Source organism: Habropoda laboriosa, unplaced genomic scaffold (assembly GCF_001263275.1).
Source record: "Habropoda laboriosa isolate 0110345459 unplaced genomic scaffold, ASM126327v1 scaffold102, whole genome shotgun sequence".
In the NCBI taxonomy this organism is placed as follows: domain Eukaryota; kingdom Metazoa; phylum Arthropoda; class Insecta; order Hymenoptera; family Apidae; genus Habropoda; species Habropoda laboriosa.
In genome coordinates this window covers 1185070-1203287 of record NW_017100262.1, presented here as the reverse complement: position 1 = coordinate 1203287, position 18218 = coordinate 1185070, and the positions used below count along the sequence as shown (strand labels likewise).

Sequence of the window (18218 nt, the reverse complement as noted above, 5' to 3'; positions counted from 1 at the left end):
TTGAAGAAGAAAAAAACACTATAAAATATAGTAAATAAAAAAATAGAAAACACAGTCATGGAATCGTAGAAAAAAGACGAGTGTACTTGTGAACTGCGAAGATCGTAACGAAGGTCCCTTGACCAAAGGAAACGTAGAAACACGATCAAGGTATAAAAAAAAAATTATAAAAAGAACCCCCCGTAAAATATACTAAATAAAAAATAGAGAACTAAGAGACTTCTAACGATAGTGAAGAATAAAATCACTGCGAAAAAATGAGAGTACTTATGAACTCCCAAGATCGTAACGAAGATCCCTTACTCGATGCGAAGACACAGAAACCCAATCAAGCTCTAGAAAAAGTACCAAAAGAGACAAAGAACGTTCCAAAGGTGCGGAGAAATGGTGAGAATAATTGTAAAAGGGTTAAAATCGCAGTGCAACGATGGTTGTTTGACCAACGAAGAGGTGTAGAAACACCCATAGTTCAGCTCGAAGGGAAATAACGAGATGGTTGGTACTTACAGCGGCTAGGAAAATGGGGAAACAAGGAGATACGTAGGGATGGTCGGTGATGGGAAAATCGTAAGGGGACACACGGACTTTTGGACTTGTTCTATCTCGAAGCGTGGCGCGCGGATAGGTACACCGTGGGCGAGAAATCGATTTCTGTTTCGCTCGTCGAGCGTAAAGTAGACCGTCGAACCATCGAACGTACGGCGGCGTGATACGCGGCTGCAATTTACGCGGCTATCAGGCATACGTGTATGTATGTATGTATATGTACGTATGTATACATATATATATACGTTATACGTATCACGGGGCTGCTCGTGGCGAACGATACCGGAAAAGAGGGGCTTTCCAAGGTCCCTCGATAAAAAGGTGAGAGGGAGCCTTTTATCGGATCTCCCCCTGGCCAACAAATTTTTTCACAATAGCGAAAAATCGTCTTTAATTCTTGCGATGATAATTATTCCGGTTAGATATTCAATGTGTTCCTTGGAGATTGATACGTACATCTCTGGGCAATCTATTTGGAGGACGATTTATACCGTCCACAGGGATGCGTAATACAGTTTACAACCTATGGGGATGTTTAGTTGTGTGGTTACTAAGGTGTTTAATGTACTTGTAGCTTTTTGATTAACCCAATTTGTTTCTTAAAGAATTTGTTACTTCTCTACGAATATACTCAAGTGGTATATATGTACAGGTTGATCCACGCAATTGTTTCAGGTCAGAACTCCGTTATTAATGCATTTACGAAAGAATTCCAAAGGAGAAAGATGAATAGCTCGAAGAGCACTACATTTGTAGGCCCTTAGATTTTTTTTAAGTGCAACTATGCATCGTTTCTTTAAACGGAAATGCGAATTTTTTGTCTCACAAATCGATTCCTCTGTTCATTCTACGTAAAAAATTATTAGGGCACCATGGCAAAGAAAATTACTGGTTACGTTGACGAAAGGAATTACTCGAAAGAAATTTAAGTTGCTGTCAACACCTCAGCATAGTTAATTCAGAATCGGCAAAAGGAAACTGCTAATTGCAATCCATAGGAATTCTTTCCAATCCACGGGAAAAAAAATAAAGCACCCATTCGATAATTGTCAGCTTCCAATCCCATAATTACTCGTCCCATAAAAACCAAAATTCACTGTGCAAAATTCTTATCGTTAATTATGCAAACCTTAAGTTAAATCATCAGGAAACAGCTGTCCTTTAAACTTTTCGCCGTTCCCGGTGTATCGTAGAGGAAGAGAGACACGGTGATGATACTCGATCGAAGATTTAACGCCGTTTAATGGCGACAGGCTCTCCTCCTCCGCCTCCTCCTCGCCGCCCTTTATCATAAATCCCTTACGGATGTTTGGAGCGCGTCGGCGGGTGTATAGCCGTATATCAGAAAGCCGGAGTTATAGAAGTGGGTCGATCCTATCTTTCTGGTTGGGGTGCGACGCGTTTGCAACAAGTGCGAGACGATAGAAGCGTGCGCGCGCGCGCGCGCCGCGGCGCGCATTGAGATTCAGTATGCTCCGGCTCGATTCCATTCATCGTCGAAACAGTTCTCTTCCCCCGGACCAGATGCTTTAACGATCGGCACTCAGCCGAAAACACAAATTATCGAGTTAACTCTGCCGCTCGGTAAATAGACCGATGCTATCGTGGCTAACTATCGCCAAGTAATTTTAATTAGATCGCGCGACCAACGAGCTAACGAGGAGGACAGCCTCCTCCTCTCTAACTCGCGTTTCATATACACGCCTGTCCTTCCATATTTTATTGCGTATCCCGCGATTCGTATTCGATTTTTCCGAAGAAGTTTCTACTTTTTCTACCGAGTGTCTCGCTTCAGGTGATGAGAAAATTTAGGTGAGGTCGTTCTAATGTCTCATACGACAGCTTTCGTTCTTGCTTTCGCGAATTAGTTTACGTCAAATTGAAATATATCGAGAGTAAGTTAGAGAAAACCGTTCCAAAGAAAATTCCGATTTTCTACAGAGTGACTCGTTTCGCGTGATAAAACAGTCCAGCTAAGATCGTTCTAACGTTTCATACCACAGCTATCGTTCTTACTTTCTTCGTCCCTTAACCTATAACAACGAGTCAGACTCGCGACAGAGATTCTCGTCAAGGTACGACAAAAGTAATCACACCAATAAGAAAAATTCATCGTAATCCTAACTGTCGTTTGAATTTGTAACACTGGGAGTTACTAAATGTAATTAATCTACAGCAGATAAACTTCCGTCACCCGATACAGCACTAAAACACTAAATGACTGACGCTTAGATGCATAGTCATGAAAAACTCTTAGGTTAAGGGATTAAGTTAGTTCGTTCCAAATTGGGACACATCGAGAGTAAGTCAAAAAAAAAAAAAAACAATTTAATTAATCATTATCAGTGCATATAATCATTATCGGAATGTAAATTCTCTTGGACACGGCTTACACCCGGAAGCCTCAAATAACACCATCCATAATTTAATTAACATTTAACACTAAAACTACCAGCCGAGTGAAAATCACCCATCAGCGACTTTCCAGAAGTGAATTTTTCACGTAGGTAAGCCATGATTAGAAACCTTCTGGAAAAATTTTGTTTAAATGTCCCGTCTATGAGATTAAGAACGTGCGATTTCCTCCGCGTTCAATACCACACCGCAGTACAGTATATTCTCCACAACTGTCAGACCGCAAGGAAGCTAAACCTGACACTCGTAGAGTCAGGGACTACGTTTTCGAGCCTCGCGCCCGCCTTTGTAGTATGCCGAACGTAGACAGGGACAGCGAATAAAAGATAAGCATGAAACGTGAGTCGAGGCAACCAACTTTTAATTAATAAATACCAACTTTTTTAATTTTACGTTCTTTTATCCCGAAATTTTTCTTAACATATTGATGAGATTTTTCTGATGAAAACGACATAAAACACGACATAATTTGAACAACATTTACTTATTAACCCTTTGCACTCGGAGGTAATTTTGCTGTAGAAAAGGTTACAAAACGGATCTTTGAAATTTTTTCAAACTAACGTAGAAATAAAGTATACTATTTTATTTAAATATTCAATGTACTCTCTATTTCACTGTGGTGGAGAAATTTATAGAGGCCCGTTCGTTAATTATTCACCAAGTGACGATTATTTAATGTCACTTCTCAGTCGCCACTCGATTGCAAAGGGTTAAATCGATTGTGTAATTGTCAAATCAGCCTTTTCCTTGTTACACAGAAGAACTCTCATTTCACCAGAAATTCCTAACATTTCGATACCTCATTTTTGCATCACTGTTGTTATTCACTCTCCATCTATTTAAGAATTGCCCTAATGCAACGTTCTATCGTGTCAAATATCACAGAAGTGATTATTAAGTCGATTATCTAATTATCGAACCAGCCTTTTCCTTGTTACAGGAAAGAACTCTCGTTTCACCAGTAATCCCTAAAATTTCGGCACTCATCTTTGCATCACTATTGCTATCCACTCTCTTCCTGGTTACACAAAAGAACTCTTTTCTCAAGTCGAGACGAAATAAAAAGGGACACGAATGGAACACACGTACGGAACGATAAATCATCCACGGCTAGAATTATCGAATGTTTCGAATCCGGAGGATCGATATTTGGAATCGTCGAGGAAGGAATGTCGGCTTAGAACTCTCTCATAATGTAATTTGGCTTTTAGGACAGGATATAGAAGGATTAACCAATGAAATGACGACATACGTGTTCACACTAACACGGACTGACGTGGATTGGAAATGATTACACGTCGGACACACGTTCATGACGGAATATTCATGAAATTATATTGATTTATACCACAGACAACGGATTATTTAGAGAGAAACGACGAAAATCGATGGATCGTGGGTGTTATCGGTGCCGTTCGAGCAAACCGAACGCTTATCGCCTGGAATTTACGGCGCATTCCAGATTTCCCTGACTGATGATGATGTAGTTACAATTGAAAACTTGATCATACAAGGAAATTGCTCGTAGAAAATGGCGAATTTCTAATTTCATCCACGTTCTTCATCCAATTATTATTCCTCGCAGCTAGCTTCCTAATAAAATTCGTCAAAAATACAGTACCGAATTTAAAACGCGACGGTAGAAACTGAAAAAAAAAAAAAAAAATAGAAAAATTCTATCGGAATTATTTTTCCCGATACCAAAATTCCCGAAGAATGCGCAGCGTTACCAGTGTTATATCAAATCTTCGCGGAGGAAAATTACAGGGGAAATTTTTGGGGAAAAAATGCACGGCACACGGGGACATTACTCGACTTCTTATGCAACACTATGAATACGTGAATATCGCGCCTTGGTATCCCTCTGTTTGTGCGCTCTACTTTAATGAAATATCCCGAACAGAATACGAAGTACGCGCGTGCAAGTCAACGTTTGACGAGCTCTCCCTGGGAGAAGTCTTTTACTCACGAAACGAAAGTGAATTTATATTCATAAATGACTTTTATCATTCACGACTCTCTCGATGGAAAAACGCCAGTCTCGTCTTTCACTAGTTTCACTATTTTTCTCGCAAATTTACCTGGAAAATTACTACTTTTTCCAACTTTACTCGAAACTGAGCTATCACTCTGTATATAATCAGAACAGATTTCAAAGTTTTTGTTTATTTCACTTAGTTTTATGGTAGTAATCGAACCTGATCGATATTTAACACGAGCTGTATTAGAAACTGATTTTTTCACACGTCGATCGTTGTCAGCCGTTAAACGATTTATTTGCTGTATCACGTCAGGTTGATAACGTCCACTATGTTCCTCGATTAACGAAAAGCGTTAACAGTTGTGCAGTAATTGAACTGTAACTGCCTAAAAGCGTATCAAAAATTACAAGTCGCTGTTTACACTCTTTTTCTGGGAATTTCACGTGTTTATGTAAACAACGAGCGCGACAAAATAATATGACACTACAATTGAAATTATGATAGATCTCGATGTGTAGGTTGGTCTTTAGATAGACTTCCTTCTTTTTCTTGATATTCTTTTTAGAGAGAAAACAACACACTGGTCGCCAACAAAGTGTCAACATCTAAAAACTGGGGTTGTAGAAATCTGGGAATCACGTATGTTTTTCACACTGCTAACGCAACCAAATTTTTAAAATTTTTCCCGCAAAAATATACGCAAAACAATTTGTACGATTTCGTTTTTCAGTAATTGAACCGTAACTGCCTAAAAGTTATAAGCGTATCAAAAATTACCTCGCGGTTGCTAAAAACACAGAATGATTCACGTAACTGGTCCACACAGAATAGCTATCTAAAATACGCGTTCCACGAGAAACAGTTCCACACAGAAATAATCAAAAGCGATGCCTTAACGTGCCACACAGATTAATGAGAATTATCGAGGAACTTTCAACGCAGAAAAATCAACAAATTAAACGTGCAAATGGAACGTTACCGCTGCCTGATGGCAGAAAAATTGAAATAAAAGCTGTGTAATTAGCATCTCTGATTCGATTACCGGTTTCAAGCGGGAAATTCGCGAAATTACAAGCAATTCAACGGCATGAATCGAACCTCGGTTCAATCGGAGTAATACCGGCACCGTGAATGAAACGCGATAATCGCTGAGAATTATCTTAATTTAAGCGAGAGCCTTAGAAAATAACGACGTACCTAAGTGAATCCGCGAACGACAATTATCCCTTCAAACAAAACGCGGACTATTGCAAAGCGTGAGGAACAACGTTCGTTCTACTTGCCAAACTCCAATTACACAAACTTTCCAAAATATCCCGAGCAGCGTTGAACGGAGAATTCGTCAAATCGTCTTGCGCGGCCGTACAATTACTTAATCAAAGGCAAAAAGGCGGCTAGCGAGGTGAAGGAGAGGTGGAAAAGAAGGTTCTTGCATTTCATTTGTGGGGACGGGAGGCAATTTCGGACTCGATCAATCGAGAGCCATCCAATCGCTCGAACGGCTGGTTATTCATTGGGAAATCGAGTTAAAAATTTCTTTGAAGATCTTTCGAGCGACCTTTGAACTCTCCGCGACAGAGAGAATCGAGCGGGTGAAAAAAATCCGTGACAATTTACACCACCGGCCAAAAGTTTGGAATCACTGAGCATTGGAATTGACACAAAAATTTCCAGAAAAAAGTCGAGCGACTTTGAGAATTTTTGATCATTCGAATCAATTGGTACGAGATAAATTGATAAAAGTGGAATTGAGATAAACTTCAAATCTATCAAAAATTAGCAGGGAGGTGATTCCAAACTTTTCGCCGGTAGTATATATATACCTTTAGCCGTTTCTGACTCAAATTGCGGGTGGAAGGAGTTTTCGGGAGATGAAAAATACCGATGTGCGCGCAAATTCGAGTAACTGAGTACGTTTATCTACTGTTTTTCGGGTAACTGTATAGACTGAGGTAAGAATTGTTTTCAAACTCAACAAGATATTAAGAAGTTCCATAAAAAAATACTGAATTAATACGAATTTATTTTTCAAGCTTTACAAAATAGTAAGGAGCTCCATTTTTATTACGCGAATTTATTTTTATAAAAATTCCTCGCAAATTATGAAAATTTATAAAAATTGCGACCAAGTATCGGATTTTACTGTTACGATGTTCCAAAGGCGAATAATAATTCAAGAAGATTCAAGGAAATGAATATAATTTCCAACGTTTTCCATTTAGACGTAGGCACTTGGATTCAGCCTGTGTATCGTGACAAACATTGCGAGAGCTCCTTTTGATCGTCGTGTGTGAAAATCGTGCAAAATTGCCTTCGATTTTTCGCAAATTTTTTGTCGTCAATTCGACTCGTTTTAACTTTCAAATACAGGATTTTAATTAGGAAAGCTGGGATAGGATTTATGAGAAAAACGCATCATCCACGAGGACAAATATAGAGCGGCTCTTCGAATCGGTGCATTAAACGATTATAATTTCTGTCTTTTTTTTATTTTTTTACTTTATAAGCAGAAAGAGGTCATTTTGTCAGATATCGTTTAATTCACTGCTGATGGAAATTTGCGAAAAAATTACGTTCGTTAATTTGATCCGTTTAAATTTATCAGTGGAGGTAAAAGAAAGCACGAGGCGAAATATAGTTTAATATAAATTGTACACCACGACGAACTGCAGACTCTAATTTCCAGGTATATATTATAATATGAGAACACGAAATTGACAATTATAAGCTCTTTGATACCGCGCGATGGAAGGCACAGAGAAGAGACATCGATGGGCTGATACACAATCAAAGACTGGTTCCATCGCCTGTTAATATAAGCTTCGAAGCTAATAAAGTGATTATGTTTGGCAGTCGAAACTCATAGAAAATGGGATGTAATAATGCTGCGAGCAGTATGGGCCACCGTCACGCAACGTAGACAAGGACAGCGAATAAAAGATAAGGATGAAACGTGAGTCGAGGCAACCAAGCGATTTAAATACCAACTTTTTTAATTTTACGTTTTTCACGTATTAACAACATTTACTTATTAACACGTTCACTGTAATGTTGTTCAAATTATATCGTGTTTGATATCATTTTCATCAGAAAAATCTCACCAACATGATAAAAAAAATTCCAAATGAAAAAAAGGAAAATTAAAGAAATTATATTTTTCTATTATGATTTGTCGAGCCGTGAAATCTCGTAAAGGAAACCGACTGGTGTAGCGTTACACGCTTGACTGACTGCGAGCGTGATAACATGGGCGCAGCAATGACGCAGGCGTAGGCGTAGGTCCATCTATACTGTCACTTGTAGAATCCAAACTTACTGACTCTTGTAGAGAATTTACTGTACTAGGATACCGTACTGGTATCAGCCGAATGATTATTAACGTTAATAATGCCATCTCGTGTATCGATCTATTTAATTCAACACCTCCTTCACTTAAACGATCACCTCTTAGCTTGCCACTTAAATGACTTCAACTACTTTAATCACCTTAATTTTTAGTTGTATTTATTTTATATCAAATTCCTACCTCAGTGTCACCATTATCGTATATTATACCAATGGGCCATTTCCCGTCTAAATAACTAAATTAGAAAATTCGATTCATGTCGATACAAAATAGAAACATACACGCGAAAAATTACGAACGACAATACTTCCCATTATCGAAAATTCACGTTTTTCCTAAAATTCATAATAGGTCATTTCCACCCAATCGATACTTTTAACGTTAATTATTTCCTCCAGAAAATCCCTTATCTTAACATCAACCAAGATCCAATCTCCAAACACCTACATACTTTCACACATCTTCCTTCGTCAAACTCCATTTTCCATATACACCTAAAACTCCGCAAAACAAGAACCCCGCTAAAAAGAACAAAAAACAGAGAAACAATTCACTTTCCATCCCCAATAGCAAAAAGGAAAGGAAGGAAAGAAAACAGCATCCCATCCAGTCTGTCTAAAATACTCGAAACGGTTAATGTCGTTTTTATGACGAACAGTCGAGGAACATTTCCGTTCTCCATTTCCACGTATACACACACACAAACATACACGAATTCACCATCGTACGGTGCATAGACACGGTCACACACATACACACGCGTATCTCTTTCTCTTTCTATATGTATATATACGTATACAATCAGTAAACGCAACAAGTTTCCTTTTTATACGGTGACCTACAGGTTATTCAAAAGGAAGCTTAAAGCAGAGAACGGGTATTATTATCGTGGTAGGTCACGAGGGAAACTTATCGGTCTTCTCCCGCAAAAATCGTTCCCTGCTACCTCTCCTCCTCCTCTCTCCCCCACTCTCGCTCTTTCTCTCTATCTCGCCAGAATTCTCTCGACAATTGTATTTAAAGTCCGTGGGCGATTTAAGGGCTCGTTTCTCACCCTCGTCTGCTCGCTTCTCTAAACAGAGAGACGCGACACCACCTACCGAATGTTTTAATTGAAATCCCTCCTTCTTTCACTCTCTCTGTCTTTATCTCTCTTTCGCTTTACATTCATCTCTACCTGTCTCGTTCTTTTCCATCTTTCTTTACTTTCTGCCCATCTGTGCGCGTGTATTTAAATTTCAACGGAATGAAAGTCAACCAGTGGTTGGTCTTCGGTGTCGTTCGTCTATCCAGCCACTTTTATATATATATATATACACTCACCCTGTAGGAATTATGGTCTCGATATTCGATGCAGTTTCTCGGGCGATACTGTGTCCCTTTCTTTACCTTAAACTGTAGGAATATTTACCATTTGTACTCCGAACCGGATTATCCCAGCGTAGCTGCGAGTTTTAACTCGAACCTCGTTAACCCCGGCTCGCGTAAAAATTCCCAATTTCTAACCTACTCGTGCTCTCTCTGTGCTTCTTTCGCGCGGACACGCCGTGGAACGGGAATTTCGAAACGTTTATCTAATTACATTAACATAGAGCGGTTGGGTTAATTGGTTTATGTGTTTCGAATTTGGTCCGCGGAAGGATCTTTGTTCATTTTCTCGAGGCAGTGCTTTATGGGAATTTAACCCTACTTCGGGTCTTTTTCGACCCATCGTCTTTTTATATTTTTCAAGTTTACATTCCTTAACGTTACTTCAAGGGTTTACTGTCTAGGTTCATACTCTACCGATTAAAAGTTTCGAATCACCTCCCACTTTTCGTCGATATTAAATCTGCTGCTAATTTTCGATAGATTTGAAGTGTATCAGTTCTACTTTTATCAATTGATTCGAACGATAAAAAATTCTCACTCGCTGACTTTTTTCTGGAAATTTTTCTGGAAATTTTTCTGTAAATTGCAGTGCTCGGTGATTCCAAACTTTTGGCCGGTAGTCAGTGCCGGATTTACGTATAAGCTAAAAAAGCTACTGCCGGGGCCTCAAATAAAAAAACAAAAAAGTATTAAAATTGATAAAAAAACATCTCGTAGAAAAATCACCGGAATGAAGTCAGACATATCGCTATGATAATTTCTAAATAATTTTGAATATACAAAATATGACGTTAAAATAATTTTCGCGCATTGTAAATGTGATTGAGATATTTTGTCTTCTTTTTTTTCAAAAGCATCTATTTGAGAGTTTTTAAATGTCGGCTAACTTCAAAAGTTATCTATCCAATAAGACATACTACCAACTATGTTGTTATATTAATTTAATTCTTACCTTTTATTTTCCTATTTTAATTTAAAACTTTCTGTTCTATGAGCCTTATTTGTCGTTTTTAAAACCCTTTAATTATATAATTATTTCTGTGATTTTGTAAACACATCCTTTATTATTTTTTTAATAAAAATTAAAAGACAATATATTGTCATATATTAAAATATCTAAAATCCTGTAAAATTTTTTCGAGATTTTTCCGAGAGGGAAAATTGCAATTTTGCATTTGTGTTCAGCGTTGAAAAGTAAGAATTAGTTATTAAGAAATAATTGACAATTGACAATTATTCACAGATAAATGGAAAACTAGCTTTGTTGCGTCGCCGTGCACGTGAGGAAACCCCGGCCTGGCGGATTATGATCGTAAAATTCATTAGTCAAATTCGACCGCCCGCAATAAACCTCCTCCAGCGAACACATCGACAAAACCTCTCCTCTCCATAACCGATGCTCTTTTCCTCTGACCAGCGCTTGGAGGCTCGCTCTCGCAGTGGCACCCAACCCAGCCAAACAGTACAACAGAAAATTCGCATCATTCGATCGTACCATATTTCTCATCAACAGTTGTAAATTCAGCCGGGACAGTAAAATTCTCTAAATTCTCGCATCTTAATTGGAACCGTCAAAAGAGATCAATTTCTCAATTGGGCAGCAAACCTGCACCGTCACCTAGAGCAGCGATGGCGTACCTTTTGAGCTCGGTGTGTCAAAATTGGGAGAAAACCTAGCTTAACTCGAGTGCCGTGTCACATCTAGAAATATCCATAATTGTTGCGAGAGTTACGACCTTGTACGATCACGGAGCTCCGAGTTAACGATTCTGAACCTCGTTGATAGAAGACAGACACCGTTCTTTTTCGTTGTTGCTTGTGCGATGATTATTTGTGACTTAAGTCGATGCGTGTCACCTTCGACACGCGTGTCATATCGACCTCGCGAAATTCTTCGAAAGAATTGCGGTCCACCGGAAGCTACAAGCTTCGAATTCACAAAAGTAAGAATTGGTAAAAAACACTTAACAGTCGACAATTATTCACTTCGAAGTCACACAGCGGTTACACAGTACTGAGATACCTTCCTCAGACTTCTCTTCACAGCGCGTTCCGAACTCTTCGAGCCATCGCCCAAGTGTATACCTGGACAATTTTAACGAAGCATCCAGTAGAATGCTCGTCACGTAGCAGCTTTACTACGCGTTCCTCGGATAAAAAAGAAGCCCCCGCGCGTTGTAGAAACATTTTCGGTCCCGTGAAATAATCGGCAATTGGACTGGCTAATTGAACCAGGTTATCCTCGAAATAACCCAACAGAGAGAGAGAGAGAGATTCCTTCGGCCACGATTCTCCATTTTTCCTTCCAACCTTTGACAAATGCCAAAGGGGACCATTTTCCCAGCGGGTCTCCACCGTGAGGACCGCGAACTTTCGTACCTGCGTGTACCTGAGGTTTACCTGGAGAGAGGCAAAAAAAAAAAAGGGGGCGGAAGGGATTCGTAGGGTCATCCGAACGATCGAACAATGCCGCGAAACGGTCTCTTTCAGGGACAACGATAGGATTAGGCCGCGCGTCGACTTGGCATAATTCGCTTACGGTTGGAGCGTCGGCGTCTCGTTTCTTCTAATTCTGAAGGCGGAGGAAGAGGAATTGTACAGGGGAGTATTTTCGAAAACATGTTGGTACGTTTTTGGAGAATTATGTAGGTTTTGATGCGGAAGAATTGGTTAATTTGGTGCGATGAAAGTTTGTTAATTGAAAATTATTGCGAATTAACGTGGTTTTCTTTGAAATTGCTCTTTGTAGTGATGATACATCGTTGACAGTGTTTTTTTTTTTTTTGTGTGAGTGCAGAGAAAGGGACGAAGCGATGGTATTATGCTGAACGCTTGATAGATACTGTGGATTTAAGGGACGATTTGTTTAGAGTTGGAAAAAAAATGATAGCAGTGAAACTATTTTGCACTCTAAGGTGCACGTATAGTCTCTACAATCTTCTACAAATTTTCCAGAATTCACCAACGATCTCAAATAAACCTAACTTCTCGAATTTGTCAATTCACTGATCACTCTACCCTCTCGATCATCGCCATCTTCCCAATTCTTCTTATTTCCTCACTCAGATTACTCTCTTCTCTCGTTAAACACTCCAAGGTACCGACACAGTCTCCACAATCTTGCAAAAATTTTCCAAATAAACCTAACTAATCTCTCGATAATCGCCATCGTCTCGATTCTTTCTAATTCTTAGCACTAACTACTCTCTTATCTCGTTAAACTCTCTAAGGTACCAACAACAGTCTCCACAATCTTCCAAAAATTTTCTAAAATTCCCAAAGCATCCGAAATAAACCTAACCTCTCAAATTTATCAATTCACCAATCTCTCGATAATCGCCGTCTTCCCAATTCTCCTTATTTCCTCATTCAGATTACTCTCTTCTCTCGTTAAACACTCTAAGTCTCCGACACAGTCTCCACAATCTTCCAAAAATTTTCCAAAATTCATCTCAAATAAACCTAATTAATCACTGGACAATCACCATCTTCCCAATTCTTCCTACTTTCTCACTAAAATTACACTCGTCTCTCGTTAAACATTCTAAGATATCTACACAGTCTCCACAATCTTCCAAAAATTTTCCAAAATTCCTCAACTATCACAAATACACCTAACCTCTGAATTCGTCAGTTCCCCAATCTCTCGATAATCACCATCTTCCCAATCACTCTTTTCTGTCATTAACCACTCTAAGGTACCCACCCAGTCTCCCACAAATTTTCCAAAATTCCCTCGTCTCGTTCTTGAACAGAAGAGAAACGATAAGAAAATAATATATACCGTCCGGCGAGAGAAATGAAGAAGAATAGGAGGAGGCGAAGTAGAGAGGAAGAGAGTGTGTAGCTGGTGCACTGGCGCAGAGTGTACCTGTGTTATCTGTCCACAGTGAAACCAAGTAGAACAAATCGAATCGCGGCAGCATCCGCATTCACCGGGCGCTGCCTGTTGCTCTTATTAGATCGTTATTACATCACAGCGAAACAGAGTTATCCGCGTGGCCCGACGCACGGATTATTCAGCATTGTTTCGCGACACCGACACAGACGCCGACGCCGACGCTGCCACGTCGTCGTTTTTCCGGCCGCCTCTCTTTGGCCTGTGCTCGTCTGCCCACGCTGCTTCACCCGTTTTCCCTCGTTTCGCGATAAACGAAGAACGTCGAAGGGAAAAGGGTTAATCGGGGGACGTTTCCTTTCTCTTTCTTTCTTTCGTTCAGGCAAATAAGCGAGGGGAAGAAAACACTTCCCGAGGTTTTCAGGGTCTTGCGAATTTATCTTTATGCAGACGATTATTATCTTTTTTTTTTTTTCGTTTAATTTTAGGCTAATCTTGGAACTGAGATTATTGAGGTAAATCGGAGGATTTGCTTGGAAGATTGATTTTTGTAGTTGGCTGGTTAAATTTCGTAGGTGGATACGAACGAACGATAATGACAATTATTTCGATGTTAATGTGTTAGGCAGTGTGACATTAAATTTTGAGGTGGTGAGAGATTAACCCTCTACCGTCGAGACACCATTTTTGGAACGTGAAGCCCGATATGGAGTCTACGAAACTCCTCAACTTACAGTTAGTTTAGACAGAAATATAGAACACTTCTGACAACTGTTCTTACCGATTTATCTTTATTCCACATGTTCCTAATGAACGTTATAGAATAGAGCGGTTGGTTGTATTAATTTCATTTTAATGTAATAATATCGAGTTCTAAATAGAATGGAAGAAAACGAAAAGGATAGAATCAGCGGAGTCTCTGAGACTCCGCCTCGACGGTAGAGGGTTAAAACGATTTAAGCAATTCCAGGCAATCTTGTTAATTGAATAATTTGAACAATTTTATAGATTCTAGGCAATTCTGTAATAAAGTAATTCAAGCAACTCCATAAATTCCCGGCAATTCCGCAAAATAAATAACTCAAGCAACTCCGTAAATTCCAAGCAATTCCATAAAATGAATAATTCAAGCAACTCTACAAGTCCCGATCAATTCCAGCGGAGTCTCTGAGACTCCGCCTCGGCAGTAGAGGGTTAAAACGATTTAAGCAATTCCAGGCAATCTTGTTAATTGAATAATTTTATAGATTCTAGGCAATTCTGTAATAAAGCAATTCAAGCAACTCCATAAATTCCCGGCAATTCCGCAAAATAAATAACTCGGGCAACTCCGTAAATTCCGAGCAATTCCATGAAATGAATAATTCAAGCAACTCTACAAGTCCCAATCAATTCCCTAATTAAACAATTTAACCAACTCCCCAAATTCCCAGCAATTCCACAAAACAAACCAATCCCACAAATTCCAAATATAATTCCACAAAATCGGACAATTCAAATATCCAATCTCTCCCAAAAAGAAAAAATTCCGCATACCGTGAAACACCTGTCTCGTTCCAACTGAAAATACAATTCAATCCCAAAACGCAATATATCTCATCCACCGTACAACTAACGTCCAGCAATCTCTTCACGATAGAACCATAATTACCCGTTGGACACGACGACCGGTAAACGAGACGAAATCGGCGCGAGTAAACGCAACTCCGAGCCGATCTCGCTCGAGTCTCCTCGGCAGAGCGCACGAAAGATCGATAGAGATCGATTCGAGCAGTTGTTGGACGTGCCGCGTGCGCGCGATTAATCGCCCTCGAGAAAATGGCCGCCACCCTTCGGCTCAGGTGTTCGCATTTCCGTCTCCCGGATCCGGTGGCGGGCCAAACGTGTACATGTGTGCTGTGGCGGCTGCGGAGGCCGCGTTTCGCGAGCTACGTGACCGTTCTTCCGCTCGTGCAAAACTGAACGAGGGTGGAGAATGGCTGGCGCGGCGGGAAAGGGGGAGGGGTGGCGGTAAAAGAGCGCGGTTCCGGGCGATTTTTCCTCGGTCTCCTCGACGGGCGGTCACCGAAAACGATTGCCTGCTTTTAGCTCGAAACCTCCCGTATCCTCGCTCTCCTGGTCATCTTGTTCGCGTATACCGGGTGAACCGTGTAACCTGGTCGCTTGGATTAGTTTCGATGATTTTTCACTGTTACTGGAAAGATTAAAAGTATTTTTCTTTTTTCTTGATGTAGATGAGCGATTTAGTTTCACGCGTAAATTAGTTAGTAAAATTCTGTGTCATATTTTTTTAGCTGCTGCGACGAAAATGTATAGGTTTTGTGACAAAAGTTGAACTGATCTGACAAAAGTATATTCTTCACTGATTTTTTTTATTTGTACTGAAAATCTTGGATTCTCGTGGCGCACCGATTGAAAATCAGCGACACAGATGATTCAAAGTAACGAGATAAGTTAAATTAACCCTTTCAATCTCACGACTCCCTTTTTAACCGATTTGATTTGTGCACGAGAAACTTATTACACAGTTTTCGCATACTTTACGTCATATCTCGAGAATTAATCGAAATATTTACTCGAAATTCCAACAGAATACTTGAAAAATACAGAAAAACACCAGGTTAGGTTGTTAAAACAAGCACAAAGAATTTACAGAAAATTTGTCGTACAGAAAACCGATCAAATTATTCCTGCAGTTACTTAGGCGCTTCGACTGCCGCGTCAACGATGTAGAACAAGTTTAAACGATGCACGAGTACGAGCAAAAGTGTCACACCTGAGATGGATGATAGTTTTTCACTCTTTAAGAGTGATTTTATCGCGCGTAGCGGAATAGATAAACGTTTTCATCGAGATAATTCGAAACGAGACACCCTGTATACTTCGTCCAGGAGGTAGGTTTCGTGAAATAATTAGCGAAACGAGCAGGTACAGGTATACGAATTATAAACGAACTTTCTTCAGATTTAGCTCTAGTAGCTCAGATTCTGCGAAATAATTGGACTTAATCCGAGAATTATTAGAGCAATCAATTTATTCATTTTCTGACCAGCTACTCTTTCCTCGTTCTTCGATAGAATTCACGTCGTAATATCGTATCGAGTGGAAAGTAAGAATTCCTTGTATACTCTGTTCAAAATTAGAATAACCTCGCTTCGCGCATGGAACGTGCCTAAGGCAGGGCTGGAACGTCCAAACCCCCCCACTTAACCGTCTACGTTTTTCTCCGTCTTACCCTCTGCTGCGCTCTCTGTCTACACGCAGAACGGACGAGAATCGGCCCGAGAGCGAGGTTACTCTTATTTTGGACGACGTACAACTAGAAATAATTACTAAAAATTTTTGAAAATTTAGAAATTTATCGTTTCCATAATTCTATTATTAAATTAAAGCGAAGCTACCCAGAGGATTGAATTTTAACCGTAGAGCGGTCTTCGGGTCTTTTTTGACCCACCGCTTTCTTATTTTTTTCGTAATTTTCTGCTGTTATCAAGTTTACGTTCCTTAACATTATTTTAAACGTTTATCGTCTAGGTTCGTATGTCGGGTTGGAAACAAAAATTGTTTCACACAAAGTCTTAGGTCCTTTTTGACCCGAAAGTCTTAAGAGGGTCTTCTAGTGTGGCGGCCGTTTTTTTAGGCCTCACTAACAGTTATTAACACGAGCTTTATTCCTATGTATTTACTTGTCCTTGAAGAATCGTTACAAATTTTTTTTGTTGAAAAATAAAATTAAATATGGCTGCTGTGGAGCACGTCAAACAGGAGCATGAAAAAGAAAGTAGGTCCATGGTTGCCATGATTTCAGCTATTCTGCTTATCAGAAATAAAAAAGTCCAATTGATTCTTATTTAGTATGCACGTCGCTATGGTCGGTAGTAGAATAAAAGAAAACTATTGAAAATTGAAAAAATGGCGGCAATCTGAATACGAAGTATCGATTTTTTCGACTATTTCTTCGTCTTTCAGAGGCTCCAAAAATCAGAAAAATGTATATTTCTACTACCGACCATAGCCACACATGTTCCGAAGACATGTGCAAAATTTCAGTTCGATTGGTTCGGTAGTTTTCACCAGATCGTGGCAACCATTTCAGAAAACATGGTTCCGAGAAAAACGCGTTTAAAGTTTTCAGTGCAATTTACATTCTCCCTTGATGTGTCACACTAAACGAGCTACAACTTCGTTATTTTATTCAATACAACTATAAAACTTGAGGAGCACATTCTTAAAGAGTTGTACTTTCGATATATGCAAAAAAATGAAAATCGATTTTTTGAAACCGTCACACTAGGAGACCCCCTTAAGTGTACAGTCGAAACGAAGAAAAAAAGAAGCTGAAGTAGTGACCTAATTACGCATCACATAACCGCTACTTCCGCGTAGCACCGAATCCTCCCTCAGTTAAAACGTGCCGCAGCGAAAGGGTTAACTGTATCGTCCACAAACAGTTCAACATGAACAACCAAATTCCGCTCGACTTCCCCATATAATTCCCCCGGATCCAGAAAAGAAACTTTTCCAGAAAAGCGACAAAGCGCGTGTTGCCGAAAAGCGAAAAGCCGAAAGACGCTCGGCGAACACCCCGAAAATAGAACTAGAGAGAGAGAAAGCGTGAGAGAGATCGAAGAGAAAAGGGGAGGTGTTCCACGAAGCAAACGCAGCGCAGAGGAGAAAAGGGAAAAGGGCACGACAACGCGGTGGCTTCTGTACCTGA

At 39.7% G+C, this 18218-nt stretch overlaps 1 protein-coding gene across 1 annotated transcript in view; it reads left to right on the top strand.

Annotated features, from left to right (window-relative positions):
• Positions 1 to 257: 257 nt before the first annotated feature.
• Positions 258 to 18218, top strand: part of LOC108572838 (dynein regulatory complex subunit 7) — a 125013-nt gene continuing 107052 nt past the window's right edge. Inside the window, exon 1 of the mRNA XM_017935156.1 lies at positions 258 to 374. Coding sequence (XP_017790645.1) covers positions 258 to 374 — 117 coding nt within the window. The remainder of the gene's footprint in view (positions 375 to 18218) is intronic.